The sequence below is a fragment of the Perca fluviatilis genome, chromosome 8 (assembly GCF_010015445.1).
Source record: "Perca fluviatilis chromosome 8, GENO_Pfluv_1.0, whole genome shotgun sequence".
Classification (NCBI taxonomy): domain Eukaryota; kingdom Metazoa; phylum Chordata; class Actinopteri; order Perciformes; family Percidae; genus Perca; species Perca fluviatilis.
Window position 1 is genome coordinate 26,267,025 of NC_053119.1, and position 27,746 is coordinate 26,294,770.

Here is a 27,746-nt window from a genome sequence, read left to right on the forward strand (position 1 = left end):
AGACGAGTGACAGTACGACGCACGCGCACGAGCGGCTGGCGGGAGGCTAGCATGGAGGCGAGTCTCTCCACCATAGACAATGAAGGTCTCCACTGAAGCAAAGTTTGAGCATGCATTTCCGTGGAATGTGCAGGAACTGACCCAAACGACGGTAAGCCATCATATACATACATCATAACCATTTTTTTGTATTACTAATATGATACTTAAATATAAACAATCAGGGAGTTCTACTACTTCCTCCATATTTTTGCATTGATGTTATTAAGCTGCAGTTTTGCTAGCTAATAAATTCCCCAAACTAACGCGATGATGAGTTAACGTTAACATTAGTTGAACGATGGTTAGCTAACGCTAGCTCGTGTTAGCTTATTGCAGTCCTGTTATTTAGGCATTTACCTAACGAGTTATTAACTTTAAAATAAGCAGTTGCAAGGAAAAATAATCGGATGAAAAAACTATGTGACACAAATGGCCACATTGCGCCCTCTTTTGGATAAACACTAGATATACAGGCAGTGGTGTCGTCTACTAGCCTAGCAGCCTCAGAAATCTAGACGCACCCTAGCGGCATCAAATGTAATTTGCAGCCAACATCTTGATGTGGGTCTGGCTTGTCAGGCTCTTGAATATTTTGACCAATGCAGGTCAGTAGAACAGTGGATGTCTTCTACTGAATATGTAGCCTAGCATTCAAGTCATGCCGTTGTTTCAGGGTGTAACACAGAGAAGGAACATAACTTCACATTTGGTGCAATTGTTGTAAACAACAAACAGCAGAACACAGTGCAATTTAATACAAAATCCAAATCTGTCAGCTGAAAGTTGCCTGTGCCTCAGGATTGGCCCATTATCTGCAACAGTGCCTCCTGTGTCTGGATGTACATTAACTTTTGTCTTGTTGTTTTTCTCTGATTTTCCTAATAACACCTGTGCACCTGTGCATTACTATGACCAGTCAAAATGTCTGCTGTGAAAAAAAAGACCTATTTCCACACTTTCTTGACAGACCTTTTTCACAATAGACAGTTTCACTTGTCATGGCAGAGAGCCCAATTGTAACTAATAACATTAACAATGAGTACACACATTTGGGTGTCCTCATAGCCATACTTTAGCATGACCAATACCAAAGCAACTGAAACTGAAACCTAATTGGAATGCATCCTTCAATAATGTTATTAATTAAACCTGTGTTTTTAGTACTGGCACTAGTAGTCTCACATTGCCAGTCCTATCTCCACAGCGCTGTGTCAGCGCTGGTGTGTGACACTACTCACTACTGTGAGTTACTCACTAGTGGCCTGCACTAAGAGAAGAGGGATCTTAGGGTTAGCAAGAATCATAAGGTTATGCTCGCAGGAGAAAACAAAAGCAGTCAGAGAAACCACATGACTGTCTCCACCATCCTCAGGCTAACAGTGGAGTTGGCAGCAAAGGAGAAGGGGGAAGTAATTAATAATATTAAAGATGGCTGCATTTTATGTAGCTATGCCAATTCTAGAGCCCTGGTATTGTACATGCTGGTTCACTGAGTCTGGCAAAAAAGTCATCATTAATGCAATTAGTAACACCTGCGCTTTTGTCTGCTGTGTTTAAGGCCCACGGACATTTGGGGAAAAGAGGTGTTTTCTTTTGTGGCTGAGTAGACCATTGACATGTTAGTTCCCTGCATTGTTATATTGTTTTATGTAATCAAATGATTTCTAAAGTTACAATTCTAACATAATAAGTGGAGCTAAATCCTAATCAGGTTAGAATTTAGCAATAATCTATCTAACATTACCAGACATAGAGAAGGCCTACTCTATTGATGGTGTCAATATCATGATATAAGGGGGTGGACACAATACAATACAATATAATAAACTATATTACAATTACCTGGAAAAATATTACCTTTTATATGTTGTAATTAATATATGTTGTTTTTATTGATACATAAACCATATTGAATCGTACATGGTGTATTTGGTGTATACCTTAACATATTAAAAAGGGAATAAACAACAAGGCAAATTACTGCTACAGTCAAGAACATAAATGGATGGACTCGATGATGGCAGTGTAGAAGTGCACCGTCATTGTCTTTGGCAGGTCGAACTTATTCAGCCGCAGCAGGAGTACATTCTCTGTTGTGCCTTTTTGATGAGGGAAGCGGAAGGACTCTGGGGAGGCTGGGGTTGGTGGATGGTGTCAGGAATGTCCTATTATCTGTCAAAGCGTAAAGACTCGTTCATCCAGTTTGCCAGGTGCAGGTCGGGCGTTTGTAGATATACAGTGTATATGTAGTGTATCAAATGTTTTATTTTCTATATGGGGGATGCAGAATGTTTGTCAACAAAACTTAACATTTGTTTGCAAGGCTATTGTGCAAGGGTTGCTTTTATAATGTTGACTCCCTGTTTTGCAGGAACTGCACAACCTGGGATTATTGGATTTCTTGCAAACTGTAGGGTTGGCTGACAATAGATATACTTTAAGATCGCTGTTAATTTGTCAACCATCAGAGATTTTGCCATGCAGTTTATACCGTGGTAGCATTCCCTATAATATCACTGACTGACTTTATTATACCATTGTAGGAAACGTTGCAAATCAATGGGCAAGACTGCTTTATTGACAGTGGTGGATGTTTGTATGATTTTTCCAGTATAACATTGCTGGATTAACCAAAAACAGACATTCCCATTTGGTTATTTTAGCCATAAACTGTTTCTTAATTAACTTTTCACAAAAGTTACTATTTTAGGGTGTATCAAATTGAGATAGGAAAAAAAAAAAACATGATAGAAGATTTTATCCATATTGCCCTATTGGACTATATTTGATTTTGTAGATGTTCTTAATATTAATATATAACCATCTGGGTCCATGGAGTACCGGGTACAGTGGTGTGCTCATGGTGTCTGTGATGTTAATTTCCATTTGTCAGCTACTGTCCTTATTCAACATTTTCTATAGCACCAGAGTGATAGAGAAAGACATGGCTCTGTATAGCACTATTCCACAAGAGGGGGGCGCTGTTTCTACCAGGACGTGTTCTATAGGCCGCTTGACTAAAAAAAAGGGGGCAGGCTGTGTATACAAGTCTGTGCTCCCATTCATGCAGCGTATAGCAGTCCCCGCCGACAGCCAGGCCGTGTCACATCCTCGTCAAAACAGTTAGCTCTGCTCTATAACGCTGTTAGAAAGGGTTGGTGAGTAATAATTCTCCTTTTTACTACGTATCTCAGCGTCGTCTTGATTATCTCTTTCGGCAGTTTTGGAAAGAGCTAGCTGTGGATATAAGACTGCAGGGTTTTTTGGAAGAAAAAAGAAATCCTTGTAGCTAAAGAAAACCCATTTTGAAAGCTGTCGTTTTTTCAGTGCAGTTAAGGTTAATATTAATATGTTGCATTTCCTTGTCGGCGCCGACAAGGAAATGCAACATATTAATATTAACTGCGCGATGTTTACATGACGCACAGTAGATTGTCTTACCTTCGCATTGAAATAACCGGGCGTCTGGGTGCTTCTTCGGCCTGTAGCAGTGAGAAATGAAGTTTACAGACACATCTTGATTTATGAAAGTCGAAACTAAACCTCGAGGGAAACTGTCTACTGTCTTTACATTCGCAGCCATACACTTGTTTTGGTTTTTAACCGCAGGTTGTGAAAATATGTTGAAGAGGACTCGACTAAATATCTGCATTCTACATGTGACCTGTTAACGACTTTACTTTTCTGTATTGCGCTCTTTTATTGAACGGTCAATGTAGGGAGCACTCGTGCGTTGTTCATAACATGAATGTAGGCAAAAGTCCAAGTAAAGGTCATTCATTGACAACTTCCTGGCAACTGAACAATGCATATATAGTTATTGTATTCAATAATAATATAGTATAGTACGTTTGTGCTTAATGATGTGGGATAGTAGCAAATTAGAAATTTAGTTAAGGTGTGTAAATGTCACCTGCGAGTGAAGGTCAGTGAAAGCTGATATGCCCCGGTGTACTTTTTGTAACAGCATCATAAAAGTGGAGATAACACACTTCGTTTATTTACATGTGGCTGAAAACGCAGGGTTATGTTGTAAAAAGAAATAGAACTAGTTTGTTGACACCGGGCGGTGCACACTAGTGACCCAATTCCTCCTACAGCACGTGGGCAGTATAATTGATGTAATACCAAAATAAATGTGTGCCTAGCGTGTTTGTCGCAAGTGAATTTGTGTGACGTTGAAGTGTTTAGTAATGACAACTGACAAAAAGGCGTTATAGGGTGTATGATGCGGTCAGAATCATAATGCAGATACGCAGCGTTAAAGGGGGTTACGCTAGACAAGGTTTCTTGCGTTATATATATCTAAATATAAAATGTAAAAAAAATACAATAATACAATAATCCCAAACAAATTATGTGTTTTCGGTGACTTGATTGTGACCACAGTGGGATATGTTTGCATAGGAGGATTTGTGAGTACTATGTTGCCAGTTTTACCTTGTATCTAAGGGGCGCAGCGCTGCGACCTTTCCCCTAGTTTCTGCAGCACAGGGTGGATCATGTGATGTTGGAAAGTAGCTGGGGGAGGGGACTAGCTGCTAAAACACTGCTCCGTGGATGGGCTCCTTCCGAGGACTAAACCACATAAGTCAATGGGACTGAAAACGTAGAAACGAAGCGACGTGTCCTGCTTTCAAAGTGCTTTTGTTGAATGAAATAAAAATGGACTCTGCCAGGGGAGAAAAAAAAAGCAAGAAGAGCTTCGCAGAGAAACGCTGCTGTAGTCTTAGCGAAAAGGAAAGTGAAAAGCTAATACAGCAAGGCATTACCATGGGATGCCAAACATGATTGTTACTGTGAAACCATTAGTTTTACGATCAGTGTAATCAACGGCCAGTTTCCAGTCTTTTAATGCAGTTAATATCCTGGTAGTTTTGTAGGTTTAAAATCCCTTTCATATGCTGTACATTACAAGGAAAAGCATCACTTATGTTAGGGTTACCGTTTCATATCACGTCACATCCCACAAGAGAGATTTCTGATGAGAAAAAATCCTAAAGCATTAACAATGATATCTTAACAAATTATAAATGCATAGGGATATTATTTTAATGTATACAACAAGTCATAGGCTCATTCACATATCATTTAAAGTGGTACAGTATATGTAACAGATTTGCATCCAGATTTGCACAAGACATACGTAAATCGGAAATGTATTACATATATTGCCGAAACCTTCATAATTATATGACCGCCTTGCCTCATCAATTCAAAATTACCAAGTCAATCTTTATATTAGAAGCCTTATTGGTTCCCTAATTAAAAAAGACAAGAAGTCTGCAGTATTAGATACCAGGTCAGACAAGCATTTACAAGAGCCACTTGCCAAAATATGAGCCCACTTTGATCGGAAGTTTATTTCCCAGAGCTCCCTTTATTGAGAAGATTGTGTGTCAAGAAGTATTCACTATTATGTAGTGGATTGTAGCAGTGCAAAGAATAGACATTGGTATGTCACTTCTGCAGGCTTAAAATCATTTCCCACTAAGCTTTAACGTCATCATCATCAGAATACTTTAATGATCCCCTCAGGGAACTTGTTTTGTCTCTCCACTCACTTTCCCTCTATTCTCCCTAACTATTGTATATCAAATAAAAAATAATTAGATTCTAAAATTGATCATAACATTATTTCAACATGTCATAGCTCCCTTAAGGTTTGTAAATTTAAAATAAAAGGAACTTCTTGTTTAGAATAAATTAGTTTGCCTTGTGTCAGCTCTCTTGTAGAAAAGTATAAGAGCCAACCAATTCAGTGATAAGTAACAGTGGCCTCCCAGTGCATTCCTGTGGTGTCAGCTTGCAGGATCCAGTTTAGTTTATATATTGTATGTATATAGTAACTAAATAAGAAACCATGCACATGAAGCTGATTTATGAAGGACATCCCTCTTTTTTTATTTCCCTATAAAGGATATGCAGCTTTTTTGTAAACATTAAAATGCTAATAGTTAAAAATTAGGACCGGGACGATATGCTTTTGTCACAATTCGGTTATTTCTTGATACATGGGTGGCAATTTGTATAACCCTATTTATAAATACCCCTTAAGTTTCAGTGCTGGCTCACACGTGTACCATACCGTACAATACCAAGTTTAAGGTGCAAGCAAGACCAAGATGATACAGAGACTACGGCCGCATTTCCACCTCGTTTTAAAATCCAATCTAGAGTGATCCGATCACAAGAGGACATGTCATGGACACTTGACACCTTTAGTGCTGTAACAGTTTTGCCTCTAAACCTATATGCTTGTTCTTCTGAGTACGCCTGCAGTTATCCATCTAAGTCAGTATTAACTCTAATTCGGTGTTGTTTTCACATTCAAAAATAATCCTTTCCCAGTCAGTGACCATTTTCCTACAAAGAGCTTAACTTGATTTGGAAATGAGGCAACCTGCAGTGCTGTAGAGGAATAAAGATTACTGAGTTCGTAGAACTGTCACAGGAGCTGATCATTAAAGCTACATTGTGTAAGAATTTCTCCCATCTAGCTGTGAAATTGTATATGACAACCAACTGAATATAACTTTCTAGCCCCTCCCATTCCGATCGCGTTTTAACTCCTACGCTGGCCATATTGTTCCAAGAAGTACGACTTTGTCCGTGAGTATTCCTTCCAGAGTAATAATAGTTTTATGTTTTCGTTATTTTGGTACCATTTCATTGCTAACATCAGCTATCAGGTTCCCAAACGAATGCAAGCTAATGTTAGTAAAGTATCAGCGTGATCCTCCATCTTCAACAGGCTTTGAAATATGCCGGCAGATCGAGTTATCTCCCCCTGGCATTCGTCATGGTGCCACTGTAAGCGCGAAAGGCAAAATATGTCCCTCGTTGGCTAATGTATTTTAAAGATGGAGGCGTAACATGGCGGAATACATACGAGCGAGTCGCTCGTATGTATTCTGAATGATTCTGAATGGTGGATTCTACGCTTACGAGAATACTTTGATTAGTTGGTGGAAGTAATTACACATGAATGAGCACATATCTGTGAAAGAACAAAGATTTTTTTTTCTAAGAATCAACTCAAAAAATTACACAATAGAGCTTTAAGAAAGGTTTTTTTTTTTTTTTTTGCCATGACAACAATTATTCAGATATAAGGGTGTGGTGACTGTACATTGTTGTTTGTTGTGATCCAATGATTCTTTAGTTTCCTTGTTTACCTAACTTTGTAATGAATTACATATGCCACCCACATTAACATAAAGTGATAAAAGATTGTAGGAAGAAGAGTTACGATGTGGGTGACTCAATGTCTTTGACCTACTTCTACTTTGTTGAACCCTCAGTGACCCTGTAAGGTAGTAGCCACCATGGCAGAAGCTCACCAGGCGGTGGCCTTCCAGTTCACCGTTACCCCTGATGGTATCGACCTACAGCTGTGCCACGAGGCTCTACGCCAGATCTACCTCTCTGGTCTCCACTCCTGGAAAAAAAGGTTCATTCGCTTCAAGGTGAGAGGTGCTAGACACATGGGAGAGCAAAGTCCAGAGGGGTTTCTGTACAGTCTGTGGGGGTGGCTTTGATGATCTTTGACCGAGTTACTGTTATTGTTGTTTCTTGTCTACTATTAGACTCTCACAACAGTTTCTGTTAATTTCAGTTCTCAGTAAATATTCAGTTACTAAACAGCATCATGACAGCCCCTTTTATTAATTGCTGTCCGACTGCTGGTTGATTGCTGTCCGTTTGTTGGGTTACGTTGACTCACTTACTGGAAGTTCACTCACTCTCACACAAACAGCCAGCAGTGACTGTAACTTTCCTGTCCATTCTTTGTGTCCTAGCCTTTGGCCTTGTTGACTGTTTACACACAATCAGACTGAGTTACTCAAACCCAAACACCTGCTAGCAATTTCACACATTCCTCTTTGTTTACTTTCATTATTGATATCTCACATAGGTCAGCAGGATCCAAGACCCTGTGTTATGAAATCAATGGTTGTGTCTAAACATAATTCTTTGCTCTCTGTGACTCTAATGACCTTTGTAACCTCCCATTTGGTTAACCTTTCCACAGAATGGGATAATGACTGGTGTGTACCCGGGCAGCCCTGGTGGCTTCATGGTAGTGGTTGTGTCCTACATGTCCTACAATAAATATAAACAGCTGGATCCCTCTCTGGGGTTGATTGCCAAGCTGGGTCAACACATACCCATCAGGTAAGGCCACTGATATGTGCTTATATGTTTATTTTCTATAAGCAGACAGAGAAAGCCGAAAACCCTCCATTATTGGCCCAATACGGAACACCGTAGAACTGTATTTATGTATAGACATAACCCCCATGGTAATTTGTTTACAAATTGGCACAGTGGTCGAGAGGAAGCCTCTTGACAAAATATAGTGGGGATTGGCTAGATTCTGTAGTAGGAGTTTGGCTAGAAAAGATAATTGGAATGAAGGGAAATTATTAGCTATGATAAGAACTCCCAACATGTGAAAAGGCCCCACCTTGACCAATCCAAAGTGATGGCGGTAGAATGCGTTTGGCTCAGTGTTACATTTATGCCGTTATGCACATGCCTCAGGTATTTACGAGAAAACCCGTGGGCCTGTTTTCTCCAGTATCTCCTACAGTGACAGCTCTAGGTGTGGTAACGTATTATAAAATGGTTGTATTTGAATTTTTCCACATTTTGTTCCAACTGTCAACCACACCTCATCTTCTTGTTTGCCAATAATGTTGAACATGTTTAGTGATTATATGCCAATATTTCCTTTTTAATGACTCTCTTATCAACTGCTGGGGTTTTCCCCTCAAGTCAAGTTTATGAGGGTGTCAGAAACGTTTCACAGAACAAGCACATATTTTGTGTAAGGTTAGAACACCTTTTGGTGTTGCACTGTTTCAAACACTGTCGCTTTCTGGCCGCATAATATTCACTTTCTGTGTAAAAGTACTCATGGTAAAAACAACAATTTGAAAAAGAATTACTGATGTGCAAACGCACACGAAGGCCTTTAGATTTCTAGTCCCATTAAATATAATTTCCCATACTTTGAATAACAAAGTGTTGATTTGCTACTCTTATATTGACCCCCTTTGTCTCCCCTTCTCTCTCTGTCTCTGTCCACAGTCGATACATGTCCACAGACAGCCAGAGGATAGTTGGAGGAGTTCTGGTGGGCACGGGCCTGTGGGTCACCATAATCATGGTTATGAGGAATGTCCTAAAGTGCCTGTTGTCGTGGCATGGCTGGATGCGTGCTCCACATGGCTCTGTGTCCTGGTCTATTCGTCTGTGGATGGTGAGACAATGAATGTGCTCCTCTGTTCAATTCGCGTTAGAGCAGATTCAGACAGGAATGTCCAGTGCCATTCTTTTCTCTATGAGTGAAGAAAGAAGGTTTTGCAATATGGAAGACAGTCACAACTTTTGATAGCCACACGTATGAAAGGCAAGAGTTGGAACAAACATTTAATTAACTAATAGCGGCACAAATCTGGCTAACAAGGGCTTAAATATTCTAAATGAAACTTTTAAGTTATGATACCGTATTATGCACGGATGCACTTGTTTCACTTGCTAATTTATTTTAATGTAAATTAATTAAAGCCTACTATGCATTGCTGTAGGACATAGATTTTCTTTTGACGTAGGCCTTAAAAAATACCCAGAATGAATATATTACATCAAGGCTAAATACTATAAAGTCAAACTCAAAAACAAGTGACTATACTTTTACCTACAAGACACAGTACTTGTAGGAAGTGTATCCCATACCATAAGTACTACTTTAGTCTTTAGGTCAACCCACTGGTTATGTGTTTGCACTTTGCCTCATACCCTGAAGGTTTCCAAGTGAAACATTAAATTGTGACTTTGAATTCCCTTTGTCCTCTCCCCTCACTCTTATCTGTTCTTCTTCTCCAGTTATTAGTGAAGGTGTTCTCTGGCAGGAAGCCAATGCTCTACAGTTTTCAGAACTCTTTGCCACGGCTACCTGTTCCCACTATCAAGGACACCTGCAGAAGGGTAATTTCCACCTGTAATGTCACATCCTGTCTGAACCGGGGCTTTGTGCACATTGCTTATTGTCCCTAATGGTACAATCTAAAAGTTTTTTTAAACCAATTAACCAATAGAGATAAAAGCTATTTAAAGGTCCCATGGCATGAAAAATTTCACTTTACGAGGTTTTTTAACATTAATATGCGTTCCCCCAGCCTGCCTATGGTCCCCCAGTGGCTAGAAATGGCGATAGGTGTAAACCGAGCCCTGGGTATCCTGCTCTGCCTTTGAGAAAATGAAAGCTCAGATGGGCCGATCTGGAATCTTCTCCTTATGAGGTCATAAGGAGCAAGGTTACCTCCCCTTTCTCTGCTTTGCCCGCCAAGAGAATTTGGCCCACCCATGAGAGAGAGAGACATCATGGCTTTCAAACGAGCAAAGTGGCAGTTGGTCAAGGCCACCCCTCCACCTTGCCCCCCCCACCCCTCCTCCTCCTCCTCAATAGCTACAGACACAGAAATGGCACATCCTAAGGAAAGCTCATTGTGGGACTGGCTCTAGTGGCTGTAATTCTGCGCCAAGGCTGAATTTCAGGAAAGAGACTTCAGATACAGTATTAGGGAACCACTGAGGTCTATATAAAAGCATCCAAAGAGCACCATGTCATGGGACCTTTAATACTACTGAATTGCAGTCTCCGTCTGTCATGCTACATAGTCGAGGGCTTCCTTTAAGCAAAAAATGCTACTCAACTTCACAATGCCCCTAGTCACATCTATGCAGATTTCAGTAAGATTTCAAAAACAAAGTAAAATCTGGCATTTTAAACAAGATATACTTTTACATTACATGTCATTTAGCTGATGCTTTTATGCAAAGCGACTTACAATTGCTATATATCAGAGGTTGCACGCCTCTGGAGTAACTAGGGGTTAAATGTCTTGCTCAGGGACACATTGGTTAATGTATTGCAGTCACCACCACTGCCATACCACCACTGCCATACTTTAAAGTCCCCCGGGGATATTTGTCTTTGGCTCCAATAAGCAGTGCAAACAAGCAGTGTAGGTTTTGATTTGTGTCAATTCACACATTTCCTTAGGTCATCTTCTTTGTCCTTTGACTGTGTTGCCTGAGGCAGAGTCGCTTAATAAACTTACTGCCTGTCTAGCTCCCTCTGCCTTATCTGTCAGGGGAGAAAGAAGAGATGACTAGTTTTTCTGGGCTCTCAAAGCCGATGACCCTTTGCTTCACTTTGTGACTATGTATTTCTTTGTGTTGACAGTACCTGGAGTCAGTGCGCCCACTGATGGATGATGAGAAGTATGAACGGATGGAGGGCTTAACTAAAGACTTTGAGAAGAACCTGGGACCCAGATTGCAGTGGTACCTCAAACTCAAGTCTTGGTGGGCCTCCAACTATGTGAGTTATAAAGAATTCCTCTCCCTTTCTCTCTTCTCCACTCTTTTGTCAAAGTTTTGGACACTGTCCCAGAACTTAAATCAGCTTCCAACTTTCCAAGAAAAGTAACGTGCCTAATAATGTCAACCTCTTTCCCTTTCTCCTCTTCCTCTCTTTGTGTCGCACAGGTCAGTGACTGGTGGGAAGAGTATATTTACCTCCGAGGCCGTGGGCCCATCATGGTAAACAGCAACTATTATGCCATGGTAAGACATCGCTACTTGTGTATTTGTTAGCAATGAGTTGTTTAAAGATTAAGCGTTAAGCATCTCCATGTAGGTTGTGATTTATTCTCTGAAAGTGTGTGTAAATGGTTTCTTTTTGACAACACCAGACTTGATTCCAAAATCTTTCAATACTATTGTGTGAGTGTGACACATTTGCAGCTCTGTATCTGTGCTAGTATTTTCATGGCGTACGACTAGTCATCTTGCACGTGATAGTTGTACACAGTTGGGTAGCAAATGTTTTTCTATGTAAGGTAGGTACACACAGTTGGCGGCATAAACCCCATGCATCTGTGTCTATGGGGAACTCATTACAAGTACAGTCTTACAGTCTTGGGATTTTCAGCATCTTGGCTGGCAAAGCTACAATCACTGTATTACAACATGTCTTTACTTTTACTTGTGGGCATGTTGATTGCTCCAAATCTGTGTCAGATTTGTGATCATGGACCTAGTGTACTCAACGGAATAGCTATCTAGCACTGAAGGTCTATAAAAGGGACTCAAACCCACAGTTCCCTCTGTATGTTTCTGCCTGAATGAGTAAGAGAGCAGACTGGACTGTCACTGCAGTAGGGCTGGCATGAGTCGCTGCTCCTAGAGACAAACACTTAACTGTGTGACCAATAGCACAATTGTGGTTTAGTGCACATCATTTTTGAAAATAAATAAAAACAACATTGATTTACACATCCACACAACTATTTAGCAACAGTTGAAAATAGGGGCAAGGTTGCGCGACTCTGGCTACATTGAACCATAGACTGTATATTAATGGACAGAGCGTGTGTGACGTCACCCATTGGTTTGTGGAGATCTGCTATCTGTCGTCGAGTTTGCCGTTACAGGCGCAGCCATCCTGGTTGCGTATGTGACGATTTTAGACGAGAGGGAGGAGTAAGAGAGGAGCAACAGTCAGCATGCTTGAAATAGCAGATCTTGATAGCTACTGAATGTGTGCATACAGTCCTTGACCAAAATAACAACAAAGAATCTATAGATGATATTGATCACTAGGGCTGGGTACCGAACGGCGATACTTTTATGGCACCGAAAAAAATAAGCGCAAGCTTATCTGTCCTCTCTGCATATTGACACAGCGTGGAGCTCCGACCGACACACACACACACACACACACACACACACACACACACACAGAGAGGTGCGGACAGAGTAAACTGTCTGCAGTTTTGTTGAAGTCACAGAGAGTCACGGTTGGTTTCAAGTGTAGTTACAGTTTTTTAAAACTTCATGCGACACTGTTTGCTGCGATATGATATTAATGGCGAGCCGAAAGCGGTCGCAGTGCTGTTGACGTTACACTTCCTCTTACTAGACAAGCAGGCACAACGGTGGTTTCTCTGCCCTGATGACTGACTGACAGGCTGAGCTTGCAAGGCAAGGCACTTTTAATAATGTTACTCTGAGTGAGCAGTTTTACCAGAATCTTTTAATTTTGATAACTGTTTTGATTCACAATTAAGGTGGAAAATAAAAGCTTTGTATTTAATGTATTTTTGTTGATGTTGAAATGGAGTTTAAAACATATGGTATCGAAAACAGTATCGTTAGGAACCGGCATCGAAACTGAGGTATCGAAATTGGCACCGGATCGAAAGATTTTGAACGATACCCAGCCCTATAGATCACACAGTGACATTGTGTTCAGGGTGCTCTTCTGTTTGCATTTACAAGTCACGTCTTAGCCCTCGGGTTTTACAGATCTGGCTAACACCTTGGATAAAATTATTATTAATGTATAACTATTAATCTCCCTTTTTCCCCCAGGATTTCCTGTATGTGTTCCCCACCTCCATCCAGGCTGCCAGGGCAGGCAATGCAATCCATGCTATCATGCTCTACAGGAGAAAACTGGACAGAGCCCAGATCAAACCAGTGAGTATAGCGCTCCTCTGTTCCCTTCACACTGATAAAACTACATTATTGACCATATCAATCATATGTTAATGTTTAACTTTCTCATTTATGATTTATTGATCACTCGCTCTTGTCTCAGTGTGTTTGTCTTTTTAAGTTTACAATAAGAGCTGCTTATCTTTCACAACCTTTTGTTTTGTACTCTTAAAGTAAGTTTGTTATCTCACCAATAATTATGTAAATACTTGATATTATCCACAGCTCACTGTGTCTCACTTTGACTTTGGAATAAGCCGTTTACTGTGCTTTTTGCTTGTTTTGATGTAGAGCGAAATCACAAGCAATTTCTTAAGGCTTCCTAGTGAATAAGGCTTAATGAATGCTAGTGATTTGACGACATGTGTGACATCTTTTCCTGCTCGTCTCTCAGTCCTTTTTCCTTTACCATCCTGCATGATGTTTACGTGCAAATTTGTTTTTCCATTTGCACCATCCTAACACACATTCTACAACATGTTGCAAAAATAAACACTGTCCTTTTAATGCAAAGACCGATTGTATGCATTTGTACACACACCGATGCATTAGCTCGCTCTATAACACACTCACATTCGATTGTCTCTGTTTCACTGTTTTGTCCCTTCGCTGTGTCGGATGTGCGTTAGATATACTTGCTGGCAAACAAGATTCCTCTGTGTTCGGCTCAATGGGAGCAGATGTTTAACACCAGCCGCGTCCCTGGTTTGGAGACAGGTAAGAGGAGGGCACATCTCCGCCATGCCCTCTGAACCCCTACCCTGTTACCCTAGCTATTGCCACGGCAATAGCCACTGGAAACCCTAACTACTGGACTCATTCTCAACAGCACAGCCCTGAAACAATCTTACTTCTCATTGGCTTTTGTCAGTTTAATTCTAGGCATTTGGGAGAAAAAAAAAATATTTAAATTTGTCAAGTGTACATATGTAAAACATCTACATTTTATTACAAATTCTGCTGCAAATATCAGGGCTTTGCTGGTGGCATTGAGACGGCAGTTTTTGGACCATGCTCTTTCCCTGGCAGCCTTCTCGGGTCCCTTCTCCTCCTTCAAACCGATCCTCATCGCTCCCTTTTCCACTTCATCCATGCTCTTGTCCGTGTAGGTGTGCATCTGCTGCCGCTCTCTGGGATTTTAGTGAATTAGTTTGTCATCTCTGTGTGTTTGACTCTCCCCTTTTGCTTTTCAGCTCATGCTCCAAAACACTATTCCCATGTGCTCAGCCCAATGCGAGCATATGTTCAACAGCAGTCGTGTCCCAGGTGTAGACACAGGTAGAGTCTTTAGCAGTGCCGCCTCCTCTACACTACTCTTACTGTACTTCTCCTTGGGACACTTGTCCATGTGTTTGAAATAATATGACCTCCATGAATAATAAATGCATGTGTGAAGGTCTATGCACATCGAAGGACTACTTTGCATGTAACTAAAGTCTAGTGTTTGAGAAGGCAAAACCGTGATAGTGTTAAGGTAAGACCTGGAAGTGGCAAAAAAAAATAGTGTTATGCTGGCATGAAAACATAAAAAATAAATCTATAAAATTTATAAAGGGCATGTATTGGTAATAATTTATATACATGGAGTTTGAAAGATGATAAAATACTAATGCTATATCACTTTAACTCTTGGGTGGTGCCAATTTGTTAATAAATAAATAAATAAATGACCTCTGAGGGGGCAGACATTTCATGAAATGAAACTTCAACAGGAATTGTGTTGAAATGTGGGATTAAGTGCTGTTGTCCAGTCATAGAAGAACTAAAATGATTTGTAACATGCACGGTCTATGTGGAAACGACCTCTAATGCATGATTTAAAGGGGCGCTATGCAGTTTTGGCCATTTCTTTTGCTTTTTGCTCGCAGGTTTATCTATAGAGCTCCCCCTACAGCTTCGGAATAGATATTTGGCAACACTGTGTGAAAACTTGCTCGGTCAGTCTGCCGTTTCCTCTTTCTCTGTTCCTCCGACAATGCTTTCCTAGCTTTCTGCTTCTTTTTTGCCAGCTCAGCCATGACGATAGTGTGAAAAACTCCCATCGCTACCTTGCTAGCCGGTTCCTGGACGGGCGTATGTTTGCAGTGCCGTGAAGCAATTTGTTACATCACGTAACCTGATATCACGCGATACTTCCTGACGCTGAGGCCGGTGGCTCGCCGACCCAAAGTTGCAAGGGTGGTTTTTCCGCTCAAAGGCGCTAGGGGGAGAGCGAGACGACCACCATTCAACTCGAAAAAATGTCATATAACCATTCCAATGACTCCGAAGCTGTTCAGTTAAGGTAAATTAAGCTAAGAAAACCTGCATAGTTCCCCTTTAACACTCAGTCCATAACCAAGACGAGGAGCCCTTCCGTAAGAGGGCTTGAAGCCTCAGGACAAAGATGAGCTGTGATGCAGACTAATTTATCTCTCTGGTTGTAGAGGACAGAAATGAAATGAATAGAAATGTATAAGAAAGAAAGTGAGATTCAGTGTTAAAAAATTTGAAACGCACTACTTTTGAATTACATAGAAGTGATACATTTACAGATTTGAATAAAATACAAATGTTAAGATATGAGTTTGATGTTCACCCGCCAGACTGTGATTAGTCTGGCTCAACAGATGTAATTTGCTGGGATGTCCCTCTATCTCCGCTGTTTATTTTGCAAGGGTCTCTGCTTCTGGGGCTTAGCGGCGCCCAGTAGGGTAGGGATTGGTTTGAAGAAATACAAACAAGCCAGAGCGTTTTATCCCCTATCCCAGAATAGATAAGCCAGACCATACTGCAGCGCCTAGGAGATAGGTCTGGCAATGTGAGACTCGGACATGTAGGTAAATTAGGAGTTTTTGGAGACAGAAAGATGGGTAATTAATGATCCTTGTAATATGGAAGATGTTTCTTAAATTTTTTTTCAAAAAAGTATTCAATAGAACTATTTTCTTATTGTCGTTTCTAAACCCAGTTAATTTAAATAAAGGGCTCTCAGTGGTCATTCCCCATATTCATATTGGCATTGCTGGAGGTGGACGCCAAGTATTACCTGGATGTGAGGCGGTGGTTGTTCTTGGGGTTGGTCCTAGCGTAAGTGTCCCCTCCTTTGTCTTGTCTGTAACGGGGACAATGCTTGTTCGAACACCATGTGCATCACCAAAACAATATCATAACTTAGCATCCGATGCTTTTGAATTGGTTTCTCCTTGTTGTGCAAAGTGCTGTTCAAACAAACATTGCCTCAATTCATTGTATCCCAAACCACCACCACCACCACCCTGTTCCTAAATGACTTTCCCTTTTCATCTCACTTCCCGCACTTCCCATTTCAAGCTGCTTTAGTTTTTGAACTGGATAGTAGTTCCTCTCATTATGTCATCATCATTTTGAATTCAAATTGTTTACTTTGCCCTTCAAATTAATATAAGAAGGATGTTCACCGAAATAAAAGAACTAGCCATCCAAAAAGTATTTTTTGCTCTTAACAGAAATCTGCAGATGTTGTTGATATTACATCATTTCACCACTGGGACCAACATCTGGTTACTAACACTTATATTGTTCCCAGAATGAAATGCTGTGACATCCTTATCCATTCGAACTGCTGCCTTCTTTTTGAGATTTTAATCCTAGACGATTTAAAATTTAAGATGCAACAAGATACATGTACAAGCGCATACATCTGCTCTCCCTGACCACCACCCTCAACACTCCAATTGTCTTTCTTTCTGTGTTCCTCTTTTTCTCTCTCCTTACCATTGGTCCCTCTCTCCCAGACACGCTTCAGCACATGAACGACAGCAAACACATAGCTGTGTACCATAAGGGCCGTTTCTTCAAAGTGTGGATGTTTTATGACGGACGGCTACTGTTGCCACGGGAGATAGAGCAGCAGATGCAGAGGATCTTGGACGACCAGTCTGAGCCATTGCCAGGAGAGGAGAAGCTGGCCGCACTTACCGCAGGGGAAAGGTGGGTGGCATTACAGAGCCAGCTGCAGCCAGTATTGATTAGGCCACACAGTTTCCACTATGTATTGTAGCACGACAGGAAGTAAAGAAACACCGTACGTAGATGGACATTTATGGCAATGATATGTTCCAAGGTTGATTCAGCGTTCTGCAGTTATACAGTGGTAGCACACTGAAAACATACGGTCATATATAAAGGTTAATAGTCAGCTCTAAGGAGTTAGAACTGACCATTAACAACCAATACTGCAATTTTGAGGCAGATAGCTAGATTTAAAAAAAATGGGAGAGCAATATATTGTCTGATATTCAGCTTTTAAAATTAAGATACCATAATAAGGATCACTTAAATGTGATACTAAAGAATTGTACCCAAGATATATACTGAGCAGGACATTTTGCTGTTGAAAAATAAACAAACTATGTGACTTTCTAAATGTCCTCAAACATGTATCTATACTATAATTCTATACTACAGTATACTATAAGGCTAGGAAAGGCTGTTGCAATGACCACAAAAATGCACTGTACGTACCCCCCACACGTACCTCCCACACTTTTCTCACTGAGGAGAAACTTACAGGAGCTTGACTCCTGTAAGGCATTGCCTGAGACCTAATGGGGGGGGGAAAAAAAGTCTTATGTGACATTCTGCAGAACACCATGGGCCAAGGCTCGTGAAACCTACTTCGCCCGTGGTAAGAACAAGCAATCGCTGGACGCCATTGAGAAGGCAGCCTTCTGTGTTACCCTTGATGACACCGAGCAGTGCTACGATGCAGACAACCCAGTCAAGTCTCTGGACAGCTATGCCAAGTCCCTCCTCCACGGAAAGTGCTACGACAGGTGGGACAGATAAACCTGATGTGTTTCATTTCTGATTATTAAAGAGTTTGTGGGGTGAGTTCATATGTAAATAAACTGAAGGGGTTTCTTTTTTTTCTCATTCAGGTGGTTTGATAAAACCTTTAACCTGATAGTTTTCAAGAATGGCACCATGGGACTGAACGCAGAGCATTCCTGGGCAGATGCTCCAATCGTTGGCCATCTGTGGGAGGTACGTCAGTGTCGCTTTTATCCAATTAATTTCTCCCTTTTTTTTTCTTGTCTTTTTTTTTTTTTTTTTGCATCTATCTTTTAATTATATCATGAGAAATACATTAAGAAATTAATTTCTCAGTTTATCTTTGGGTTTTATCGAGAAAAATAATTTTTGGTTTAAAGGAATATATATAACTACAGAAGCTCAACAATCTGAACTAATACAATAGAATGGTGAAAAAAAAAATGCATTTTCTGATTGACATGATGGTTGTCCATCGAAGCTTTTAAGAAAGAAATGTAGTTAGTCATGTTAAAACTTGACTTTTCGTTGCAGCATGTTCTTTCCTTGGACCCTATAAAGTTGGGATATACTGAGGAGGGTCACTGCTGTGGGGAGCCTCACCCCAACCTGCCAGGTCCTCTAAAGCTGTCATGGGACATCCCTGCTGAGGTAAGGGTTGGGTTATGCTCAATAAGAACTAGTTCCTACAACATGTTGTCCGACCACATTAGAAGGCAAAAACATTTCGGGCCCTATCTTGCACTCAGCGCAATTGCCTTTGTACACCGACGCATGTATCATTCCTATTTTGCACCCGACGCACAGCGGACTTTTCCCTCCACAGACGCACGTCGGTAAATTAGGGAATGTATTTGCGCTCCCGGGGGCGGTTCAGCGAAAGAGGAGGCGTGTTCCGGCGCAAACGTTACCTGGTGCTATTGTGTTATTTTGCAGTTTCAGAAAATAATTCCGCCACTGACCAGGAAAAACCTGGTCTAAAGTCAGTGGCGCGTTATTCAGATGCTATTTTAGGGACGCATGCTTGGCCATAATGTAGCGTGTGCACATCGTGCATACACTTCTCTCATCGAAGCGGACGCAGCAGTTCCCATTTTTGCAAACCATACATAATTACAAAGAAAAATATTACTGAAAATGCGCTTCAGGTGTTTGGATAGGTCAGGAGGCATTTTACAGTACAGTCCTCAAAAAGTCGCAGCATTCTTTGTGGCTTGCTGTGTTTTACACAACATTTCCATGAATCATGGATGTGTTGATGACATAAATGAGGAAATATTAGAGGACTTAAGGAGACGTGATGTTGAACTACGGTGGGATTGGACACTCCGGAGGAATCAAAGAGAAAAGCTGGCCAGTTCCACCTCTGTACAGCTGGTCAATCAGTGTGTGAAGTGGGTGTGAATGTCAAAGCTGACGAATGCTGAGTAAGGGGGCTTCACAATGCTGTTCGACCATCAGAAGAGTACTTCTGATGAAGCATACTAATAGTTTAGGACTGCTAGAACTTCTCATACACTGGGCTAATACTGGAGATTTGATTTTCTTAGGCCTTGGCTTCCCTCTGCTGGTAGCTTGAACTATGTGCACCAGTGTTTGATTTTAATATTATTATTATTATTATTATTATTAATATTGTTTAATTGAAATTCTAAATGTGACAGGGCAACAGCTGGTTTTGAGCCTAACAAGTAATACTTGTACTACCAGTACCACTGATATACATCTTATTAAAGGTCCAATATGTAATATTTGTACTGTAATAAATCCAAAAATGACACCAATGCCTCATCAGATATTAAGGAAACATGTTAAACTGAAATACTATCTTTTCTGACTACAATGCTAATTTCAGTATTTTTTCTTTTTGAAATTTACATTCCGTGACGGAATTTATGTTTATGTTTTGATCTGTGTGTTGTTATCAACGGCCCAGTTTGACAGCCAGGCCGGGTTGCCAGATATACCTGTAAAAACGTAAACCCAGCGCGCTACAGCTGTAACGTTAGTACAGCCATGAAAGCAGCAAACAAACAAGCAGGATCAATGGAGATAGATTCTACCCGACCTAAAAAGAAACAACATGTTTCTAACAGTTGCGTGACCAGAGACATAACAACCCCTGGTAAATATTGGAGATGTATTTGAAAGATGGAGACAGCTTAGAGCCCAAAAGGACGAGAATTGGCTTATTTTCTCCTGAACCCGGTAAGCATTAGCTTCAGGCTAATTTATCACAGCTACTAGGGGACGGGCATTTTTGTCATTTCAACATTTGTGTTCTCACATTGAATTATATAGCTAGAGTACCCGAGTTGGTTACTCGCAAAAACAATTGAGACATAGCCAGTAAAGTGATCCCGACTGGTCCTGGCTAACGCCGCCATGCTAACCCTGCTACCTGTTAACGTTACCGGAGAACCAGGCAAGCAGCCCACGGACTGTGAGTTTGCAGTGTGTTTAGCGATTTTTGCCATAATTCTAAGCCAATGAAGTGTGTTCCGTCGGTAAGGTAGTGGTATTTTTAGCGTTTCGTATTGTAATTCTAAGCCGAGGAAGTGTGCCTGACTGGCGTGTGGAGAGGACAGTGAGGTTGTTGTGTTTTTAGCGGTTCATACTTTAATTTTAAGCCGAAAAAGTGTGTCTGTCAGTTGGTTACAGAGCTCCGCGTGAGCACGGGCTTTTATGACTGTCAATATAGCCAGCATCTACCGTTAGCTACTCCGCTGTGCTGTGGAGTAATGTCTGGCTATGTGAGAAAAGTGTCTAGCAACGTTGTTGTGAATGCTGCGGTCTCAGCCTGGCAACCCCCGTGAACTTCGAGTCTGGGCAGGAGGGGGCGGGGGAAACGACTCTCCAGTATTTTGAATTGGTAGTGCAGTAACTATTTTAACCGCTAGCTGCCAGTATTACACACAATATTACAAATTGCACCTTTAATCTGAGATTTCTTAATTGTTGTGTTTTTATAAGTCAGCCATGCCATGCTGCATCTGTTCAGTCTAACATACGTCTCTGTCACGTCCTGTAGTGCCAGGAGGTCATCGAGAGCTCTCTGACAGTAGCCAGAGCTCTGGCTGATGATGTGGACTCTCACATTTTCCCCTTCAAAGACTTTGGCAAGGGTCTGATTAAGAAGTGCCGCACCAGTCCTGATGCCTTCATCCAGATCGCCCTACAGCTGGCCCAATACAGGGTTTGTACAAACATCTCACTGGTTTCTAGGCAAAGTGGTATGACTTAATAACCGTTGTAAGCATTCATTTACTTGTTTTGTTATTTAGTGGCCTTTGCATGTTAAGCTTATAATTATAATAATGTATACAGTCCTGTGACAATCCTCTGAAATTCCACCAGAGGGCAGTCTCAACTTGCCAACCAGCATGTCATTGAAAACTGCGAAACATTGTCAGCTTCAGTTTGTTTGATAATACAATACACAGCACAAGCACATATGAAGGGGGCAATAATCTAACGTCTTTGTAAAGTTTACACTTATTACTAATACTAATTGGCATTTAGCTTCAGATGATTGCCTTGGGTAGAGACCTTGGTAATGGGAGTTTAGGTATGTTATTGATATGGTCTTCTTGATGTTTTTAATAGTTACTCAATCCCTTTTTTTCATTTATCAACATCTACTTTGAACTCATTAATAATTTGTAAAATAACCTCCTGTGGTTTATCTTTTTAATGCTAATCCATACTGTCTCTTAACAGGACAAAGGCAAGTTCTGCCTGACATACGAAGCCTCCATGACACGTTTGTTCCGCGAGGGCCGAACAGAAACTGTGCGCTCCTGCACTATGGAGACTTGTGCCTTTGTTCGTGCCATGATCAGAGACGAGACAGTAAGGCTAAACAGCAGCAACACACCACCCATCTGATTATAGTGCTACACCTACTGTAGCTCCCCGATTGTTAATCCAGAATGCAGATCATGCTCTTTATTAGTTTGTCATGGTTTTCTTTCATCTCTTTCCTGTCCATTTCAGAGAGAAGAGCGTCTCAAGTTGCTCAAGGTGGCTGCAGAGAAGCACCAAAACATGTACCGCTTGGCAATGACCGGAGACGGCATCGATCGCCACCTTTTCTGTCTCTATGTAGTTTCCAAATACCTGGGAGAAGACTCACCCTTCCTCAAGGAGGTACGCGATGCTGTTGCAAATCATTGTGCGATTTCTGCTCTTAAAGCTGGAACAATGGCTCTTGTAAATTGCCACCAATGTGATATTGTCTATGTGAGTGTGCACAGACCAGGGACTATATTCTTATTTATTTACAACAAACAAAGTTGCGAGGATTACCTGTTTTTAGTTTAAAGTGGCTATATGTAACTTTCAGTTTGTGTTGATTCTAGCGGCTGCTTTGGACAAAAGCAGTAGTGTTTTTACCACACCTGCTGTCATAAAGCTCTTCTCTTTACGGTGCTGTATTACCCACTGTATATCTGAGTTAGCGTTACCAGGAGGTCATATAGTCACAATGGATGTTTTGCTCAGACAGAAAAGCATTCATTTAGAATAAAAGAACAAGTTACAGATGCATTGATGCATTTCAAGTGTTGCACACGGTAACTTAGCCTGGATGAGCTAAACCGGGTAACGTTATCACTGTCACTGTGTGACGAGCCAAAGCATTAGGAGTTTGTTGTAGCAACCAACGTAATAATAACTTTGATTGATATAGCGCATTTCATGAAACCCAAGGACGCTTTTATACAAGTAACGTTACAGGGGGACAAGGGAAAAGAAACTAGTAGGCCAAGAGGGACGTAATTTAATGTTGGCTACTGACGTACAACCTCATCGCGAACTGTTAAGTTATTTTATGAATGAAATAGACCTATAACATACCTGAGGGCCAATTCGGATTCGGTTTTGAATCATTTACAACCCCGTAACTGTCTCCATCTGTGAAAGCCCGACCAAGGGTGACTCACGTGATCGCCCGTCGTCTGTCACTTGTTCTTCGTGTAATTTCCTTCTTTCCTGTGATGGCCCTGCCCCGGTGTCAGCCATAACTACAACAGATAACTTCTAAAATAACATTAAAACACTATATAAAGAAATCTCATACTTCTTTTTACCTGGCTCCGCTGGGCATTCGCAGGCTTTTTCCGGTGTTACAAATAAATCTGTGACCCATCAGAATATGTTACTGTAGTGCCGTCTACCTGCCACAAATCATTCTGTGACTTTGCAGGAAAAATCAGACCAGGGCAGATTCCTATATATATATATATATATATATATATATATATATATATATATATATAAAAAGGCGTTCTTTTCACTGTTAGTCTTGTTTGCTGTTAGAGGTCATTTAAGACCATTGTATGAAAAATGACAGAGCTTTAGAAACATTAAAAGTTAAATATAGTCACTTTAAGCTTCCCTTGTGATTAAACTGGCTCATGAAGTTAACAGGCACATGCAATTATCTCAAAGTAGGCTTCTACTTACTTTACTCTGGTAAAAAGTAAGTTGGGCTCTGTATGCATCCTGTATTATACAGTACCGTATTAACACATGTGCATGTTAAGCAGCCATATCATTTAACTCAGGCAAAAGAATGAAAAAGCGCATTTCTCCACCTTCAGCTTACATGAGTGATACGTGAGATGGTAAATTTATATCCGGCTCATCACTGTTTTATATAAAACATGCTACTTCTGCCCTTCCCTCAATAACTTTCTGCTGAGTATCTAATAAAGACAAAATGCATCTACATCAGGCTAGAAAAACATCGTTGCCTGGCTTGAGAACACCGCGGGAGTTTGGTTTGACCGGTGAAGTAACTGTGCGTTACCTTTTATGTTTAGGTCCTGTCTGAGCCATGGAGGCTGTCCACCAGTCAGACGCCTATGCAGCAGGTTGAGCTGTTTGATCTGGTCAGACACCCTGAGTTTGTGTCCTCCGGAGGTGGATTTGGTCCAGTAAGTTATCAATCTGTCATTCTTTTTTTTTAAGAAGGTTGTGCAGTCGTTCTGCAATTGGAGAACATTAAGTCATGCAATTTGTGTCCTTTATGCATGGATTAGAGCTGAAGATCTTTGCCCGTCGGGTTCGGTCTTAATTTCTATAATTTTACGGGCGCGGGCCAGGCTCGAGCTTGCGCTCCGGGTTGCACAGTAAATGAGCGGTCAGGTGTAGGGATGCACCCATCCGACTTTTTCAGTCCCGATATCGACGCCTGGACTTTGTGTATCTGTCGATACCCAATACCGATCCAATACCGTTTGTTGAATTAATAATAAACTGTATACCTTCCACCTTATACCTTCCTTCCACCATGTGGAAGAGACTAAAGGCACCAGACCTTCCTAACTAAACATTACTTTCCAAACTAAGACTAAATAACATAGATGTAATGTATTGAATTATTTATTTGTACACTCAACTCTTCCAGCATGCGGCACACGTGCGACAGAGGGAAAAAAACTAACAAAACTGGATCGGCCCGTGGATCTGTTAATTTTTCCGATCCCCGATACAGCTATTTTGTCAATATCGGGGCCGATATCCGATCTTAATATCAGATCGGTGCACCTCTAGTCAGGTGATGCGTTTCTATTAGCGTGAAAAAGGATGCTGAGGGGGTGAAACGGAGGCTGGCCTCTGGCGATTACATTATGGTTGCACTGGCAAAGAAAGCAAAGTCTGAGGTGTGGAAAACGTTTGACTCTTCCAAGTGGCCTATAGCCTATGTCAAGTCATTAATAAATGATGTTAAAAAATGTATAAATGACTCATTCTTGACAAAAGGCAAAAGAGCTGCGTGCGTGCGCACATTTGAATAAAGTCGGGCTGTAAACTTTTAAAAAGCTGTCAATCAAAATGTACTTGTCGGGCCTAACTTTTAAGGGCCGATTACAGCTCTAGCATGGATACATATTTGTTTCATCTTCACTAAGGGATAGCATGTCACACAAAGAATGTTTCCGTCCACCAGTTTGTATGTACATGTTTAACTAGGATCTGTATGCACATGTCAGAAATTCCCACTTTCTGGAAATATAGTTTGAAAACATTGCGACGGTTCTTGAGATAACGTGTCTTTTTCTTTTTCTCTTGTGTCCTAAAGGTGGCTGATGATGGCTATGGCGTCTCCTACATCATTGTTGGTGAGAACCTCATCAACTTCCACATCTCCAGCAAACACTCAAGCCCAGAAACCGTAAGTTCAGTTCCATAAACAATTTGGATTCTTCTATGTCTATTATTTGATTACTTGAAGAGACTTGTTAAAAGCGTCTTTCCCTCCTTTTGCTTAATTTTAGGACTCCCATCGTTTTGGCGGCAACATCAGACAGGCCATGCTTGACATCCTGGATCTCTTCCAGCTCGACAAGAAAACCAAGTGATTGCCCTCTCCATGGGTATATTTCACATAAAAAGTTGTTTTCAGCGAGAAATGTATTCTTCCTGAAGCTTGTACAGAATCGAATATTGGACTTTGGGGTATTTTAGGTTAATTGTTGCAGAAATTACAGAAATAAGGATGATTGATAGGAATTTGTCAATATATTTGTGAGGCGTTCATGTGTACTGTATATTGTAAGCAAGGTGAGATTCTGGTGTTATTGGGTACAGGTAGTGCACAGATCAAAGTTTTTGTTCACAGGATTGTTCGCACGAGTGCCTCAGTGACCCACTTACACAAAAAGAGGACCGAAAGGGAAGAGGAAAATGAAAGCTCTCGTCTGATATAAAGTCTGTATCACCACACTAAGAGACATTTCAGCTAAAGGATTGTTCAGTAGCATCATCCAATATTTGAATCACATTTTAAGTTGAGAGGTGGAGCAATATTTGTACTAGTTGTTGTCCTAATTTTGAAAATCCTATGACTTCTTTAATTTTTTTTTTAGGTTGCTTTAGGTTTCTTCTCGTCTCTCCAATTGCAGCACCCGAGTCGTGTGTAACTAGCCAAAGCAGCAAACGTGAAGTTTAATACCATCAACAAATTGCATGTTGCATGGTGCTTATTCATTTTATATGGCTCGGTCTAAACACTAGGTCTGATTTGCCAGGCTAAACAATTGTCTCCAGTAATCTTTTACCTACGGAAGGAGTAAAACTGTTGATCCATGATTATAAGAATTACAAATATTCAGCTTTGATGTGGAAAGTGACCCTGTATCAGTGTGGTCCTGGATACCGACACAGAAGACTGGGAGCTACTTTCTAATCAATAGATCAACATTGCCCATCTGACTCAAGTGCACAGGCAGTGTGTTTTTTTTTTTTCTTCCTCCAGCTGCTGTGATTTTTCTGATATAGGGACAAAGACGGATCGTTTTGTGTGTGTTTGTCGTTTTCATACTCAGGTTTTTCTAACTTGGCCTAGTATTGTAGGGTATCGGAAGATTAGCGCTTATGTCGCCGTGTACATGTGCAACAGTAGAAGAAATTGAAATGCAGAACAATGCCATGTGATCCCGATGAGCTGGTTGGGGGTATAACATTAAAAGTTTGCAGTGAAAGTATGGCAGTGCGTGGCCGACAGTGACCTTTCTTATGTTACTTGTGTTAAAAAAAGAATGGGTCAACTGTACTTTAACTCTGTTATGCACTCATGACTGGTCCTTTAGTTCAAACTAACCAATTCCTAGCTACATTGGTAGCCTTTTGTCAGATCAAGATGAATTGTAAACTTTTTATGAGAAAAAAAAGTTGTCAGTTACAGGCATAGAGGTAGTTTAACTGTCAATATGAGGTGCCGAATTGCTTAATTGGTTGTGATGTCTCTCCAGTACAGTAGTAAATAGTTTTTCTCAGAGTAATGCTTAGGAAGTGCAGATATACAGGGGCTGTCACATAGGAATCCATTTCCGAAATGTATATGTTGTCAGTTCATTATATTATTTATTTCTTTCTTCATGTTTTAACCTCTATTCACAAAACAAACCTGCATATTTACCAGCTGAATGCGGCGAACGTTGAGCAAAAAGCCTCCTTTTTTTTTTTTTTTTTTAAATGATGGTGTCATCACTTGTTATCACAGACTTTGCCAGTATATTGTAGTTGAATTACCTCTTATCTCGGTAGACCTCATGTTTACACTGCTGCATGGTTTTTGAAGATGAAGCTGTATATGTTTGCCTTTTAATTTAAAGATGGTGTAAAAAGGCAGGCAGCTGATATACCAAAATGAGTTTTAACAATAAAGTGGATGTCCGACAGCTGTGTCACCTCTGAGTATGTTTATATGTTATCGGTTATTTTTTTATCTGTTTAAACATTTCATAACTTTGGGAAGAAAACCACTCAATTTCCCTCCAATGATATCACGGCTGATGTAAACACCAAAACAATCACATTTCATGATT

The 27,746-nt window shown here is 40.7% G+C and overlaps 1 protein-coding gene across 3 annotated transcripts; it reads left to right on the top strand.

Annotated features, from left to right (window-relative positions):
• Positions 1-33: 33 nt before the first annotated feature.
• On the top strand, positions 34-27,599 carry cpt1ab (carnitine palmitoyltransferase 1Ab (liver)). Of its 3 annotated transcripts, none has more exons than XM_039809329.1 (19): positions 34-151; positions 7,347-7,511; positions 8,078-8,220; positions 9,139-9,310; positions 9,937-10,038; positions 11,300-11,437; positions 11,605-11,682; positions 13,492-13,599; positions 14,247-14,334; positions 17,373-17,568; positions 18,225-18,413; positions 18,519-18,624; positions 18,946-19,062; positions 21,443-21,607; positions 22,132-22,263; positions 22,408-22,560; positions 24,237-24,350; positions 25,499-25,591; positions 25,695-27,599. In XM_039809329.1, exons 2-19 carry the CDS (start codon positions 7,371-7,373, stop codon positions 25,776-25,778), a joined length of 2,319 nt encoding a protein of 772 aa, XP_039665263.1. In that variant the 5' UTR covers positions 34-151; positions 7,347-7,370; the 3' UTR covers positions 25,779-27,599. The 3 variants fall into 3 exon arrangements, with proteins under 3 accessions (XP_039665263.1, XP_039665262.1, XP_039665264.1); XM_039809328.1 differs by lacking the exon at positions 34-151 and adding an exon at positions 3,070-3,200; XM_039809330.1 differs by lacking the exons at positions 34-151; positions 14,247-14,334 and adding exons at positions 3,070-3,200; positions 14,811-14,895.
• Positions 27,600-27,746: the final 147 nt, after the last annotated feature.